The sequence below is a fragment of the Impatiens glandulifera genome, chromosome 2, assembly GCF_907164915.1.
Source record: "Impatiens glandulifera chromosome 2, dImpGla2.1, whole genome shotgun sequence".
NCBI lineage: Eukaryota > Viridiplantae > Streptophyta > Magnoliopsida > Ericales > Balsaminaceae > Impatiens > Impatiens glandulifera.
Genome location: NC_061863.1, coordinates 44231536 through 44246888, shown reverse-complemented (window position 1 = coordinate 44246888; position 15353 = coordinate 44231536). Strand labels below are relative to the sequence as shown.

Genomic DNA, 15353 nt, shown 5'->3' with positions numbered 1-15353 from the left:
TAGCTGTGAGTTTGATCATCGTGCCATTACTACTCAACGATTCTTCCATTTGAATTATATAAGAATCACCACCAAACGAACTCAGCTCTGATACCACTTGTTGTAGAAATCGAATAATAGCATTTGTTTAGCAATTCAGAAATAGACAAGCTACAACAAAGCCTAACAATTCTTTTTCCCTTTTGTGTAATCAAATAGGCAGCCAAAACAATTGAGCATCAAACAATCAAACAACCAAAAAACAGAGAACAGGACACCAAGATTTTACGTGGAAAACCCAAATTAGGTAAAAACAATGGGACACTTCGGCCACTTAAATCATCCACTATATCAAATGGGTATACAATGTAGTTCAATACAAGCCTAGAGATAATCTAACAAAATTTATCAATTGACATCATCCTAACTTGTCATTCACATACATTATCATCATCACTAAAGATGGCTAACCAAATGGAGAAGAAATTAGAAGAAAAACCTGCTGCTTCAATTCAATGGATGACTTGCTGCTTCAATGGAGAAAAAGAGAACTTCAATGGAGGAAGAGGGAGAGAGAACAAAAACTATCTGCTATTTTTTTTTATCTTTTGATTAAATATTCTCTAATGAGCTTTATTAATTTGTCAGGTCCAGCTTCCAAATGAGCTAACCCAACAGAACCAACTCAAACAACTTTTATAAAACTTTGAGAGCCTTATATATTTGTGCCATTTACATTGATTCGAATCACCCACTGCAACAAGTCCACTGATCATTCCAAAAATTAATCAAATCAAAGAGGTTTGTTGAACATGAAGAATTTGAAAACTGTTGAGAATTTCACTGGATTTCCCATTATTAGCTCAAACTGGCTTTTTCTTGATCATGGTAGACATAATCATATGCATGCAGTGATAAATAGAACGAAAAGACCAGCAGAAAAGGAAGCAAATAGCATTCTAGAGCATGGTAAATGCTTTTTACCCTCATGAATTCTCATATATTATTATTCATGGCACAGATTTTCTAATCAAAGGTTATGTCTTTTGGTTGATTATTGTATTTACAGTAAGACTAGGATCCAATATCACTGCAATAGTGAAGGGGAAATGGAGCTTAGGAGCCAGAATTATCCGAAATGGTGGAGTGGGTAAGATCTTCAAGCAAAAGTTTAATGTTGGAAATGGAGAGAAGATCTCGAAGGTTTCTCAATGTTATATCTCCACAACTGTCGGTCCAATAGCTGGTTTTCTCTTCATCACAACTCAAAGGATTGCCTTTTATAGTGAAAGATCCATTAAACTCCAGTACTCAAGTGGAATGTTAGCCAGAACCCATTATATGGTACGTTTACAAACTTCAATCCTGTTAAAACAAATAATTTTACTATAATTCTCTACATTTTTCATGGAAAAAGTTGGAAGTACTAATGGTATCGATACCTTTGGGAAAGATAAAGGGCACGATCTTGAGCCAAAACGAGAAGAGGCCATTAGAGAAGTACATTGAACTTGCTACTGTGGATAACTTTGATTTTTGGTTCATGGGATTTCTCAATTATCAGAATAATTACCAATGCATTATACAAGCTATTTCTCTAACTCCATACGTTCAACTCACTAAGAAGTAGTGATCAGAAGATCATTTTACTTTGACAATCCTTATTCTTGTCCAGAGGACTATATTGTACAGTAACAAGAATCAATGAAAATGAAATTTCTCTTTATCTTTGTAAATGACTATCATATGCATTCTAATGAACAAATTTAAACACAGAATACATGTGAACTTCCAACTGTTATTTGCTTTCAAAAATCAAAATCAATTAAGTAAAGTTCCAATATTATAAGAACGTCTACAACCTTCAATCACATGAATGATATCCCACACTGATAAGATTGCAGACACCTTGTCGATGGAAGTGAAGAAATTTATGAAATTGATCTTTGTAAAATTTTGCAGAGTAATAGGATTTATATATATTTTGGATGATTTAAACTATTACCAAAGTAGCTGTAATTAATAGGAAAATACTATAACAAGGAAAATAAATGAGAAAAATAACTTTCTAGATAAACATTAACAAGTGTTTTTGAGACAGCAAACCACCCTCCAATTATTTAGAGTAAATTCTTGGGAAGGAAAAGGAACTTTAGGCCTATTTGTTTTGGAAAAAAAAATGACAGTTATTCTCGGAAGATCTCATGTTTCTTTCATTACATAAAATCCTCCGAATGATAGGGATGGTGAACCAATTCCTTGTAAGGTGAATCTTCCTTACTACAATCAGTTCAAACTTCCCAAAATTCGTCAATTGATTTTGGCAGAACCTGACTAAGGGCTAAGGCTGAGAATATAATCCCACGTTTTTTTGACAAATGGGCCGTGCCCAAAATTCCTCGCAAGAAAGGAAATGCCAATATTTTTTCACAATATGCACATTGTGAGTAAAGAATACCACATGGTAAAACACTACATCCATCCGAAGAAAGACAAATGTTGGGTCGGTTTTCATATTTAAGATAAATTTTATTTAATTATCAAAGATGTAAAACTTGGTATTCTTATTAACTTATTTAAAATGGTCAATGCTTCAAACCAATTCCACAATTCTTGAATCCAGAGCTTGAAGAAAAATAAATTTTAAGCATCTTCTGTCAGAGATTCACTTCAACTTGTCCTTAAAAGAGAATCCTAACAAGAGGGAAATTTGATGGGGTCATTCTGCAAGCATAAAGTTAGAAAGGTGGTGATTTTTCCTGTTCTTCTTCCATGTTGGAAAAAGAAGGCCTGAAAGATAGACATTTTGGGAAGTTTTGATGCTTTTTTCACCTTTTACAGCTCAAAATAACGCGGTAAGAAATGTTATAAAGTTTTGATTGCAATTTGTTTTTTCAGGAACTTAGATTTATCTAAACTCTTTTTCTTCCTATCCAGATCTTAAAATTCTACTTCAAGAACTCCCGTTAAGCTTAGAGCTAACTGTAAAAAAGATGGTTGTTTTTTTAGAGAATTATGTTTTATAAAGGAGTGGGAGAACTAGTATGTCGGTTTATATAGTTCGGATAGAGACAGTTTTGAAGACAGTTGAGTTTATTAAATGATTTTATTTTCAGGCAGAAAGTGACATATAAAAAGTATGCTGACTGACATGGGTCATCATGTGGCATTGTCTGGCTTCCCCTGTGGAAATGACGAGCTTCAACATCAGATTTCCTTCCCCTACAAGAATAGCCAAAAGAGAAATAAATAATTAAAGAAACCATCTTTACAGTCTAGCATTTTCCTTTGATCTGATATGAAATTATAATGACATGGAATGGCACATATTGAAGGTTGTTAGGCTTATCATTCATGAACTACCCTTTTCTTTTTCTCAAAGAAAACTTGTTATTGGTCTAATAATATATTTGCATAAGGACACTTTTTTTTTTGTAAGCAATGACGCTTCTTTCCATTCAGCTTCATACTTGGAGAGAAAACCCATCATTTCAGAAAGCATAAATTCCAGCTCATAAAGCTAAATGATGATGAAATAAGTCTATCTTGATTGTTAAAGAGAATTATAAACAAATAGATGATGGCAGAATCTGGGATCACTAATCTTTCCAAAAAGAGACCCAAAACACACCACCATCTCAACCAAACAACCTTTTTAATTTCATAAACCGATCATTACAGTTGTTGACTCAGCAGTACTAAAAGTTTCCATTCAACCGACCTTATAAAGTTAAGTTGCCTTCCCTAGTTTTGGAAAATATGAAAGGTCACACAGACATTAAAAAATACATCCATTATCTAATCTAAAGCTAGCTTGAGAAGACACTTTTATTCATGTGGCTGAGGCAAACATGAGTCATCAAACAACTGAAAGATTTGAATCAACTGAAACAACTTTTATAAAGCTTTGAAAGCCTTATAAATTTGTGCCATTTACATTGGTTCGAATTACCCACTGCAACAAGTCCACTGATCATTCAAATCAAAGAGATTTGTTAAACATGAAGAATTTGAAAACTGTTGAGAATTTCACTGGATTTCCTATTATTAGCTGTAACAGGCTTTTGCTTGATCATGGTAGACAGAATAATATATATGCAGTGATAAATAGAACGAAAAGTCCAGCAGAAAAGGAGGCAAATAGCATTCTAGAGCATGGTAAATACTTTTTTCCCTCAAGAATTCTCATATATTATTATTCATGACAAAAAATTTCTAATCAAAGCTTATGTCTTTTGGTTGATGTATGTATTTACAGTAAGACTAGGATCCAATATCACCACAATATTGAAGGGGAAGTTGAGCTTAGGAGCCAAAATTATCCAAAATGGTGGAGTGGGTAAGATCTTCAAGCAAAAGTTCAATGTTGGAAATGGAGAGAAGATCTTGAAGGCTTCTCAATGTTATATCTCCACAACTGTCGGTCCAATAGCTGGTTTGCTCTTCATCACAACTCACAGGATTGCCTTTTATAGTGAAAGATCCATTAAACTCCAGTCCTCAAGTGTAATGTCAGCCAGAGCCCATTATAAGGTAAGCTTACAAACTTCAATCCTCTAAAAAATAAATCATTTTACTATAATTCACTACATTTTTCTTGGTAAAGTTGGAAGTACTAATGGTCTATGATTCTTCCTATCTTATGCAGGTATCGATACCTTTAGGAAAGATAAAGGGCACAATCTTGAGCCAAAACGAGAAGAGGCCTTCACAGAAGTATATTGGACTTGCTACTGTTGATAACTTTGATTTCTGGTTCATGGGATTTCTCAATTATCAGAAAACCTACACTTGCATTCTAAAAGCTATTTCTCTACCTCAAAATTTTCAACTAACCCAGAAGTGATGATCAGAATATCATTTTTAGTTGTAGAGATTTTCTTCTTATGAAAGATAATAGTGTAAAGTACCAAGAGAGTTTATATGTGCATCTTGTAAAAAACTTATCATTAACTAATGTTAAGCATTCTAATGAAAGTGTAAACAAATTAAATTTTTAGGATTTTTAAGTTATCGCATCATAAATGCAACATTTCTTTTGGTACCTAGAAAGAAATCTTCAATTTTAAATTAAATCTTGTAAGATTATGGGTGAAATTACTAAGTTTTCAATGAATCCAAAAAGAGCCACTCTGGGTAGCTCAAGTGAAAAGTGTATGAACTTGAGAGGTTGAGGTCTCAAGTTCGATTGCTAGTGAAAGCACCTTGATCCATGTCCATTAAATAAACCCTATTCTGAAAAAACAGGAAAAAAATTAATCCAGAAAGGAGAAAATGGTATCCAACCAATTCAACAACTCATAAATCCAGATTACAGATAAGAAGAAAAAATTAAGAAAGATAAATTTTTTTAGTTATAAAAGATATCAAACTTGGTATTCCACAATTCTTGAATCCACAGCTTGGAGAAAATAAATTAAGAAAGAATGGAAGAGGGTAAAACATTAAGCGTCTCCTACCAGAAGATTCACTTCAACTTGTCCTAAAACTAGAATCCCAATAAGATTGAAATTTGATGCATATCAGATCTTCTGCTACCGAATAGGTTGTTCCTCTGTTGCGGACCAATCAAAACTCAGCATTATTATTATATTAATAAATTAAAACTGGGTTGAAAGGAAAAAAGAGAACCCGGAACCCGTATTTTATTTTGGGTTCAGCAGAAACGAAAATGAGTGAAGCTTCCTTCGCTTCACTCTGTTTTACATGACCATTGAAGAGACAGTCTACACTGTTTTACATAAAGTTGTCCATGTAAAACTAATTGATATATATTCACTGTTGAGTGAAACGAACTTCAATTGACTCTGATTTATAAATTATGTTTATAAATTTATTTATGATGTATTTAAATGATTAAATAATAATTCATATAATTTTATTTCTGATATATATAAAATATTAATTATGAATTAATATAATTTTATTTAAATATCAGTTTAAAATAATAATCATAAATTATGTGGTTTAAGATATTTAAATTAATTTTTATGAATGATTATAATTATATGTTATAATTGTAATATATTCAAATGAATTTGTACAAATTATGAAATTTATATATTTAATATGCACAAATTTCTTTATAATGTATTGAAATATATTTTGACAAATTATTTAAAAATTTATATAATTATATAATTATATATTAAATATATATATATAAAAATATATTTTTAATTATTTTTGAAAGATATTTAAATTATTTTGTAAATATATTTAAATGAATTTGCAAAACAAAAATATTTAATTTTTTTTTGTAATATATTTAAATAAATTAAAATATTATAAAATTTATTTTTAAGATATTTAAAAAATATATTTAAATTATTTTATATTGTATATAATTATATATTAAATATATATAAATGTTCGTGTAAAACCACTAACATATTTATGTAAAAACATTTATACGTTCATGTAAAAGCATTTATGCCTTCATGTAAATCTGCAAAAGAATAAAAAAAACAAGCGCTATCAGGTGAAGTAAACTTCACCTGGTAGCGCTTGTTTTTATTTTTTTAAATACCTAGTGAAGTTTACTTCACTTCTATCAGTGCTGTAAATATTGAGTGAAACAAGCTTCACCTGGTAGTGCTTGTTTCACTCATTTGAGCGCTGTAAATACCCAGGTGAAGCTAGCTTCACCTAGTAGTGCTTGTTTTTTTTTATTATTTTGCAGACTTACATAAAGGCATAAATGCTTTTACATGAACATATAAATGTTTTTTTATATAAATGTGTTAATGATTTTACATGAACATTTATATATATTTAATATATAATTATATAAAATATAAAATAATTTAAATAATTTTTTTTAAATATCTTACAAATAAATTTAAAAATATTTTGTTTTACAAATTTATTTAAATATATTAAAAAAAATTTGAACATATTGTTATATATATATATATATTTAATATATAATCATATAAAATAATTAAAATAAATTAATTTAAATATCTTACAAATGTAAATATCAAGTGAAATTTGCTTCACTTCTATCAGCGCTGCGCTGTAAATATTGAGTGAAGCAAGCTTCACCTGGTAGTGCTTGTTTCACTCATTTGAGCGCTGTAAATACCCACCTGGTAGCGCTTGTTTTTTTTTTTTGCAGACTTAAATGAAGACATAAATGCTTTTACATTAACGTATAAATGTTTTTACATAAATATGTTAATGGTTTTACATGAACATTTACATATATTTAATATATAATTATATAAAATATAAAATAATTTAAATATTTTTTTTAAAATATCTTACAAATAAATTTTAAAATATTTTAATTTATTTAAATATATTACAAAAAAAATTAAATATTTTTGTTTTACAAATTTATTTAAATATATTTACAAAATTATTTAAATATTTTTCAAAAATAATTAAAAATATGTTTTTATATGTATATATTTAATATATAATTATATAATTATATAAAATTTCAAATAATTTGTCAAAATATATGTCAATACATTATAAAAAATTTGTGCATATTAAATATTTAAATATATACATTATGAAATAATTTGTACAAATTCATTTGAATATATCACAATTATAACATATAATTATAATCATTCATAAAAATTAGTTTAAATATCTTAAATCACATAATTTATGATTATTATTTTAAACTGATCTTTAAATAAAATTATATTAATTCATAATTATTATTTTATATATATCAGAAATAAAATTATATGAAATATTATTTAATCATTTAAATACATCCTAAATAAATTTATAAACATAATTTATAAATCAGAGTCAATTGAAGTTCGTTTCACTCAACAGTGAATATATATAAATTAGTTTTACATAAACAACTTTATGTAAAACAGTGTGATTGTCTCTTCAATGGTCATGTAAAACAGAGTGAAGCGAAGGAAACTTCACTCATTTCCGTTTCTGCTGAACCCGTATAAAATACGGGTTCCGGGTTCCCTTTCTTCCGCAACAGGGGAACACCCCATTCGGTAGCAGAAGATCTGATCTGAATTTGATGGGGCATTAATAATGCAGACATAAAATTAGAAAGGTTGTGATTTTTCCAATTCTTCTTCCATGTTGGAAAAAGAAGGTCCGAAAATATTTTAATCAGATAAATCATTTACGTTTTTAGTTTTTTAGTTTTTATTCATAATGTTACGACATTAAAATCATTCTAGAATCATTCTAGACTTGTCTAGAATAATCTCTTAAACTGGTGGGTTTTTTTTCCATTTTTAGAAATTTTTAATGAAATTACGCTAAGTCTTTTTTTTCAAAAAAAAAAAAAAAACCTGAAAAATAGACCTTGTGGGATGTTTTGATGTTTTTCTCACCTTTTACATCTCAAAATGAAGCTGTAAGAAAGGTTATAAAGGTATGTAATCAACTTGATTGCAATTTGTTATTTCATGAACTGAGATTTATCAAAACTCTTTTTTCTTCCTATCCAGATCTTACAATTCTACTTCAAAGTGATTGCATTTGTTTTATCGAATGATGTTTTTACTGCAGTGCGACAACTTGTACATCTGCTATATATTTGGGTTCGGGGAGTAACTGTTTTGAAGACAGTTGAGTTTATTAAATCATTTTTATTTTCAGGCAAATGGTTACATAAAAAGTATATATGCTGACTAACATGGGTCATCATGTGACATTGTCTGGATTCCCCTGTGGAGATGACGAGCTTCAACATCAGATTTCTTTGACCTACAAGAATAGCCAAAAGAGAAAGAAATAAAGAAAGAAACCATCTTTACAGTCTAGCATTTTCGTTTGATCTGAACTGATAATGACATGAAATGGCACACAATGAAGGTTGTTAGGCTTATCATTCATGAACTACTCTTTTCCTTTTTCTAAAAAGACTTGTTATTGGTTTAATATATTTTTTTTTAGAAATCTTTAGAAACAGTATAAAAATAGATTATTCTTATATAAATTTAAATGAAAATTAATTCCATATTTATATGAGTAATATTAACAGCAAAGAAATAATTGTCCTTTATTTTAGAAGAAGACAAAACAAAGATAGGAACATGTGATTATTAATTGTGTCAATACACATTCCAGCACTCCTCCTCGAGCTTGACTATAGATGTTCAGCAAGTCATGTTTGCGATATAAGTCACGAAAGATAGGTCTAGGCAACAGTTTAGTTAAGATGTGAGCTACTTGACTTTGAGACAGAATGTATTGCATAAAGATAATATGATCTTCCAATTTTTCGTTGATAAAGTGACTATTAATCTCAATATGTTTTGTTTTGTTATGATGAATTGGGTCTCTTGATATTATCAAAGAAGTTTGATTGTCACACAAAATGCGGATGGAGTCATGTGAGCTTAGCTTGAGATCTTCGAATAATATTTTAATTCACAATCCTTCAAACACTCTATGAGCTAATGAGCGCAATTCAGCCTCATCACTATTGCGAGACACACCATATTGTTTCTTTCTCCGCCAAGTAACAAGGTCGCCCCAGACATATGTACACATACTTGAGGTTGATCTCCTATCTGAAATATATCCTTCCCAATCAACATCGATGAAGACTATTATATCTCGACTAGAGTTCTTCTTGAAAACTAAATCAGTTCCTTGGGCTGTTTTGAGATAGCAAAGAATTCTCATATCTGCCTCCATGTGAGTGTTTGATGGGTTACTCATAAATAGGCTCACCATGCTCACAGAAAATCCTATGTCAGGCCGCGTATGTGTAAGATATATGAGCTTCCCAATTAGACGCTGATATTGCCTTTATCTACTGGTGCTTCGGAGGTTCTAACACCCAGTTTCACATTTGGATCTATTGGAACATCCAGTGGTTTGTAGCCAAGCATTCTGTTACAATTCTGGACAGTTAGGGTTGGTTATATGTCGATTTCAATTTCTGTTATTTTCAAACCACATCTTGTTAAATCCATTTTCCCTCTTTGAGCAGTTGTAATTGAATATTTTTGTGGGTTTGCTCATATATAAGTTGAACTCACCCGAATTGCATATAGAAATAAGATTGTGAAAAACTTAGCTTACTGTATTTTGATTTTTCCTCGTGGTCTTCAATTCTCGGACTGTTAGGCATACTAACAGTATTCTAATCTCATCACCGTTTCATCTTCTTTTTCTAGACCACTTAATTTCCTTTTCTCCTAACTCTTTCGCTGCTTTTTGAATAATAGATTTGGTCTTGGTTCTTGAAATCAAGAATTCTTAATCCTAGTTATAGATTTAAGTCGTAAAAACTTGGTATCAGAGCTAGAAGGTTCTGGGATGATAGAAACCGACAACAAACTTAGATGGATGCTCTTAAAGCCCTAATTGAAGGTCTGACCCAACAATCAGTTTCTATGCAAACTTCCCTATAACCAAACATGAAAAATTTGAGTAATAATATGAACATAAGGTTCAATGTCACATAAGAAAGATTGACATCCATAGAAGGTGGTGAGTCTAGTAATTGCCAAGATCCCTGTGTCAGGCCCTATGTTGATGCTTCTTACTATGGCCCTTCCCCGAATAGACCCTTCCATCCTAGCCAACAGTATGTTCCTCCAACCAGCTCACCAAGGTTGATTTCCCTTGGTTCGATGGGACCAATGTGGAGGACTGACATATATCTGTTGAGCAGTTCTTTAGGATAGACAAGACTAATGATGCAACTAAACTGTACATTGATCCTATTCATTTTACTAGTTAAGCAAGATGTGGTATAAGTCATATCTTCAGCAACGCAACCACAGAAAAACCATGACGTGGGAGGTGTTTAAGAGAGACCTTTTGCTGCAGTTTGGGCATTCCATACATGACACCCCCATGAGAAAATTGATGAACCTGAAATATGTCAGTTCTGTTCAAGAATACAATCTATGATACATGTCAATTTCACGAAACTGTATAGTATGCCGAGAGAGTATGTTATAGAATGTTACCTATCTGAATTGAGGGAGGAAATCGCAAATTATATGCGGTTTCCTGGATCCTTGAATGAAGAAATGTTGATGGCCAAGGTCTAAGAAGCGGCATACATGTCCTTGTTGAGCAGTGGGCACTTGTACAACGCTGAACTGCGGATACTGCCTAAGCCATCAAATGTTAACACGATCTGGCCAAGCACCAACCAGAACTCAACCACATGTGTAAATGAAAGTTATTCAAAAAGAATTACTATATTGCCAAAAACTCACTCCCAAACCAGTTTTTGATGATCCTACTTTTCAGCCTAATGTAGTGGAAGAACTTGTCATTTCCTTGCATGTATTGACCGATTCTAATAATTTTTAGACACTCTAGATCATCGAAAAGATCGGGAACTTGCCGATGGTGATCCTAATTGATACATGAGCACCCATAACTTCATAAATAGTAGGATTATGAATAAAATAAGCCACAATACCATGCCCACCCAAGTGTTGTCAGTTTGAGTGATAGATGACTCCAACATATTACGCTTTAATATTTGTCAAGACTTGAAATGGTCAATGGAAAAGATTACCAAACAGACTTGAAGGTGCTTACCATGACATGGTACGATATGAAGAGTCTGTTAAAGTTACTTCCCCTTCTTGTTTTTATTTCTATGTTCATTCGCTTTTAGGGACCCAACAAGCTCTTTAATGGTGAGCGTTGATAGGTCTTTAGATTACTCTATTACGCACACAATATTTTCGAAATTATCTGTCAATGACCTCAAAATCTTTTCAACAACTTGGTTTGATGAAAGACTCTCACCATTCCAATTCGGCTTATTCACCAGGATCTCCACCCGAGTAATGAACTTAAATATGCTTTCAGACTCTTTAATCCTCATGTTTTCTAGGTCTCTCCTAAGAGTTTGAAACCGGACTTGCTTCACTCATTCATCTCTTTTGTTTTCTATTTCGAGTTTAACCCATGCTACTTTGGAAGATTTTGTGTTGAATATCTTCTCAAATACAGATTTATCAACGGTTTGGTATAATAGATACAAAGTTATCGCCTTGTGTTTAGCTCGAACGACCTTTAACGCGTTCAATTGGGCATTGAATACCCATTTGTGTTCGCTGATTCCATATGCTCAGTCTTGATCACATCCCAATTATCTTGGAAGTCGAAAATGATCTTCATCTACACCTTCCAATTGTCGTAGTTAACATCTTTTCTCAACTTGGGTAGCGGGATGTCATTGGTTAAATCTTCCATTTCTCTCAAGTGTTTACACTCAGCTCACACCTCTCACAAAATGCTTAGTCACTCCTTTTACTCTCTCGGCCAGCGCACACTACGACGCTCTCTCTTGAGGATTACATTTATTCTCATGCTCACCTTATACACAACATAGGCTATAATACCAATTAATTGGTAATAAGTGGACAAAAATTATAATAGTTGGCAATATTTTGTTCTCTTTAACTCACAATATTTCTTCTTCTTCATATCAAATAGATTTTTACTAGTTATTATAAGAAAATATTGACTTTTCATTTGCTTGTTTTTCAAATGCCAAAATAACATATATCTTTTGGTTGTCCCACTCATCATTAAAACCATTAATATTATTATATAAATATTAAACATCAAAAAATAAAACGTCTTAATTTAAGTTTTTCAATAGGCTTATTAAACTTTTCAGCCTTAAACTAGAAAGATTATGATGATAAGTTGAGATGTGCACTTCATAGAGAATGACAAGTGGAACTGTGCAGAAGTAGATCCAACTCAATATCCTTAAATAAATAAAAAATAGTTGGTGGATGATGAACTAGTGAGGGCACAAGATTGCTCTACAATATATACCAGAGTTACAATGTTATAGTCCTTGAGCCTGTAGATTATTAGAAAGTTGAAAAAATCCAAAATGAAGAGCTATAATGAAAGAGAAAATCATTATGATCGAGAAGAATCATACTTGGAGACTTTTAAAGGGGCCAAGAAATAGAAGGATGATAGGAGTTAAGTGGATGTTTAAAACCAAGCTGAATGCAAATGGATCTATTAATAAGAACAAAGTAAGGCTTGTTGTTAAAGGATTTGCTCTGATCTTTTGTGTTGATTTTTCTGAGACATTTTCTCTTGTAACTAAATTAGATACCATTATATTGTTATTTACTTTGGCTGCTTAAAAGGGTTGGAAAGTGTACCAGCTAGTTATTAAATATGTATTTCTAAATGGAGTCCTTGAAAATATAATTTATGTTGAACAACCTGAAGGGTTTGTTATGAAAAGGCATTAAGATGAAGTCTACTTGCTCAAAAATATTATATGGATTGAAACAGGCATTAAAGGCTTAGTATAGTAGAATTGATAAGTATTTTATGGAGTTGGGGTTAAAAAAACCTAAGCGATTTTTTTTTTATGTCAAAGGTGATAAAATTAGTTTTGTTGTTATCTCTTTATATGTTGATGACATATTAGGTTACATGAAACAATTATAATCTTGTTGAAGAGTTTAAAAGGGATACATAAAGTTATTTTGAGAAGACAAATTTAGGAGATATGACATATTTACTTGGGATGGAAATTACGCAGAAAATTGATGAGATCTTCATTTACTAGAAGAAGTATGCCAAGGAGATTTTAAAAAATTCAAAATGGAGATTTCAAAAGTATAGCTACTCCTATGTGTCAGAAGAAGAAGCTGAGCAAGCATGATGAAACTGATAAAATTGATTAGGCTCTCTATTGAAAGTTGGTTGGCTGTCTCATTTACTTGACAACAACTAGACGTAAGTCTTTTATCAAGATTTACTAACTGTACAACTGAAACTAATCTTAAAGAAGCTAAGAGGGTCCTTAAATATGTTATCGGAACAACAAACTTTGGCATTAAGTTCAGTATAGGTCTGAAGTATTCTTTGCAAGGGTATTCAGACGATGATTGGTCTGGATCTGTTGATGATATGAGAAGTATTTCGAGCTATTGTTTTAGTCTTGGTTCAAGAGTGTTCTAATGTTGCTGTAAAAAGTAGGAGATAATTATACAATTCACAGCAGAAACATAGTTCATTGTTGTTATTGCAGTTACAAATCAAGTTTTATAACAGAGGAAAGTGTTAATTGATTTGAGTTTGAGACAAAAAGATTATACAGAGGTGTTTGTTGACAACTAAGCTATAATTTCTATCTCGAACAATCTTGTTTTTAATGGGAAGACCAAATATTTCAACATCAAGTTGTTCTTTCTTAGGAAAGTATAAAAAGAGGGGTCTATTAAGCTGAATTACTACAAGACTGAATTTTAGCAAGACTGAATTTTAGTTAGCAGACATATTCACCAAGGCATATCGAGGAGCAAGTGTGAGTTTTTAAGGGAGAAACTTGAAATTTATAACAACTCAAACAAGGAGGAATGTTGAACTTTGCTTGAAGCTGCTATTATTTTTCTTTGTTTTTAGCATTTTAGTTTTAGTTTGTGATTAATTAATTAATTATTAATATAGTGGTTGGTTTTAGGAGAGTTTATAGGAGATTATGTCCATGTATTTCCCTATTTATTAATTCCACTATCTAGTCATTTGGTTGTATTTAAATAATTTTAGCTTAATAAAAATTACAATATTTTTCTTTTCATATTTTCTTAGCTTGAAATAACTAACAGTTAGGAATCTATTTTAATGAATAAGTTAATACAAGAGCTTCCAAATTAAAATGATTAATCCATTTGAAAATATATAAAAGATTACACAAAGCAATACATAGAAGAATAACTGAAAATATATAAAGGATTACATCCTGTAATATTGCACACAAGACAAATTAAAGAGTATAAATATATATATATATATATATATATATATATATATATATATATATATATATATATATATATATATATATATATATATATATATATATATATATATATATATATATATATATATATATATATATATAATTTCATTCTATTATGACAAGGTCTTGATAGAGATTAAACTGATATTTACATAATTAACCGAAGAAATCCGATTCAGGTACCGACCCACCCTAGTTAGACTAGAACTACACGACCCGAAAGGACCCGGTAACTTATTTTTTAAATGTTTGTAAATTACATATTTTTATGTTGTTTCTCAAAAGAATAAAATCGAAACATTTAAATTAGAATTATATACAGATTTAGATCAATAGAAACATAATATTCAAAAACATCTTAAAATAATTAAATAAATACATTAAATAAAAATTAAACTCGCGTACTCCCCATCCTCGATCCGAACATGGCCAGGCATCTCATTTCTCTACCGTCCACCAACCCGAATCCAGCAGGTGGTACCCATTGTTATCCATAATCTTATAAATATAAAGTGTAATACTTTCTAAAAACATTTCTTGATAGCATGCAAATATTGTAATGCTCTTTCTGATTGTGATAATTTTATTTTATGACCAAATTAATTTG

General features: G+C 30.7%; 1 protein-coding gene across 1 annotated transcript; it reads left to right on the top strand.

Moving 5' to 3' along the window:
* The first annotated feature begins 3732 nt into the window (after nucleotides 1–3732).
* On the top strand, nucleotides 3733–4902 carry LOC124927653 (GEM-like protein 6). The gene is made up of 3 exons (XM_047468109.1): nucleotides 3733–4137; nucleotides 4238–4512; nucleotides 4628–4902. The coding sequence occupies exons 1-3, from the start codon at nucleotides 3981–3983 to the stop codon at nucleotides 4823–4825; spliced, it is 630 nt and encodes a 209-aa protein (XP_047324065.1). The 5' UTR covers nucleotides 3733–3980; the 3' UTR covers nucleotides 4826–4902.
* Nucleotides 4903–15353: the final 10451 nt, after the last annotated feature.

What these genes read in the sequence shown, in the direction of transcription:
- LOC124927653 (XM_047468109.1), top strand. Translation starts at nt 3,981, where the DNA reads ATGAAGAATTTGAAAACTGTTGAGAATTTCACTGGATTTCCTATTATT. An exon ending in AAATAGCATTCTAGAGCATG is followed by an intron (nt 4,138 to 4,237) that starts GTAAATACTTTT and finishes ATGTATTTACAG; the next exon opens with TAAGACTAGGATCCAATATC. An exon ending in CAGCCAGAGCCCATTATAAG is followed by an intron (nt 4,513 to 4,627) that starts GTAAGCTTACAA and finishes TATCTTATGCAG; the next exon opens with GTATCGATACCTTTAGGAAA.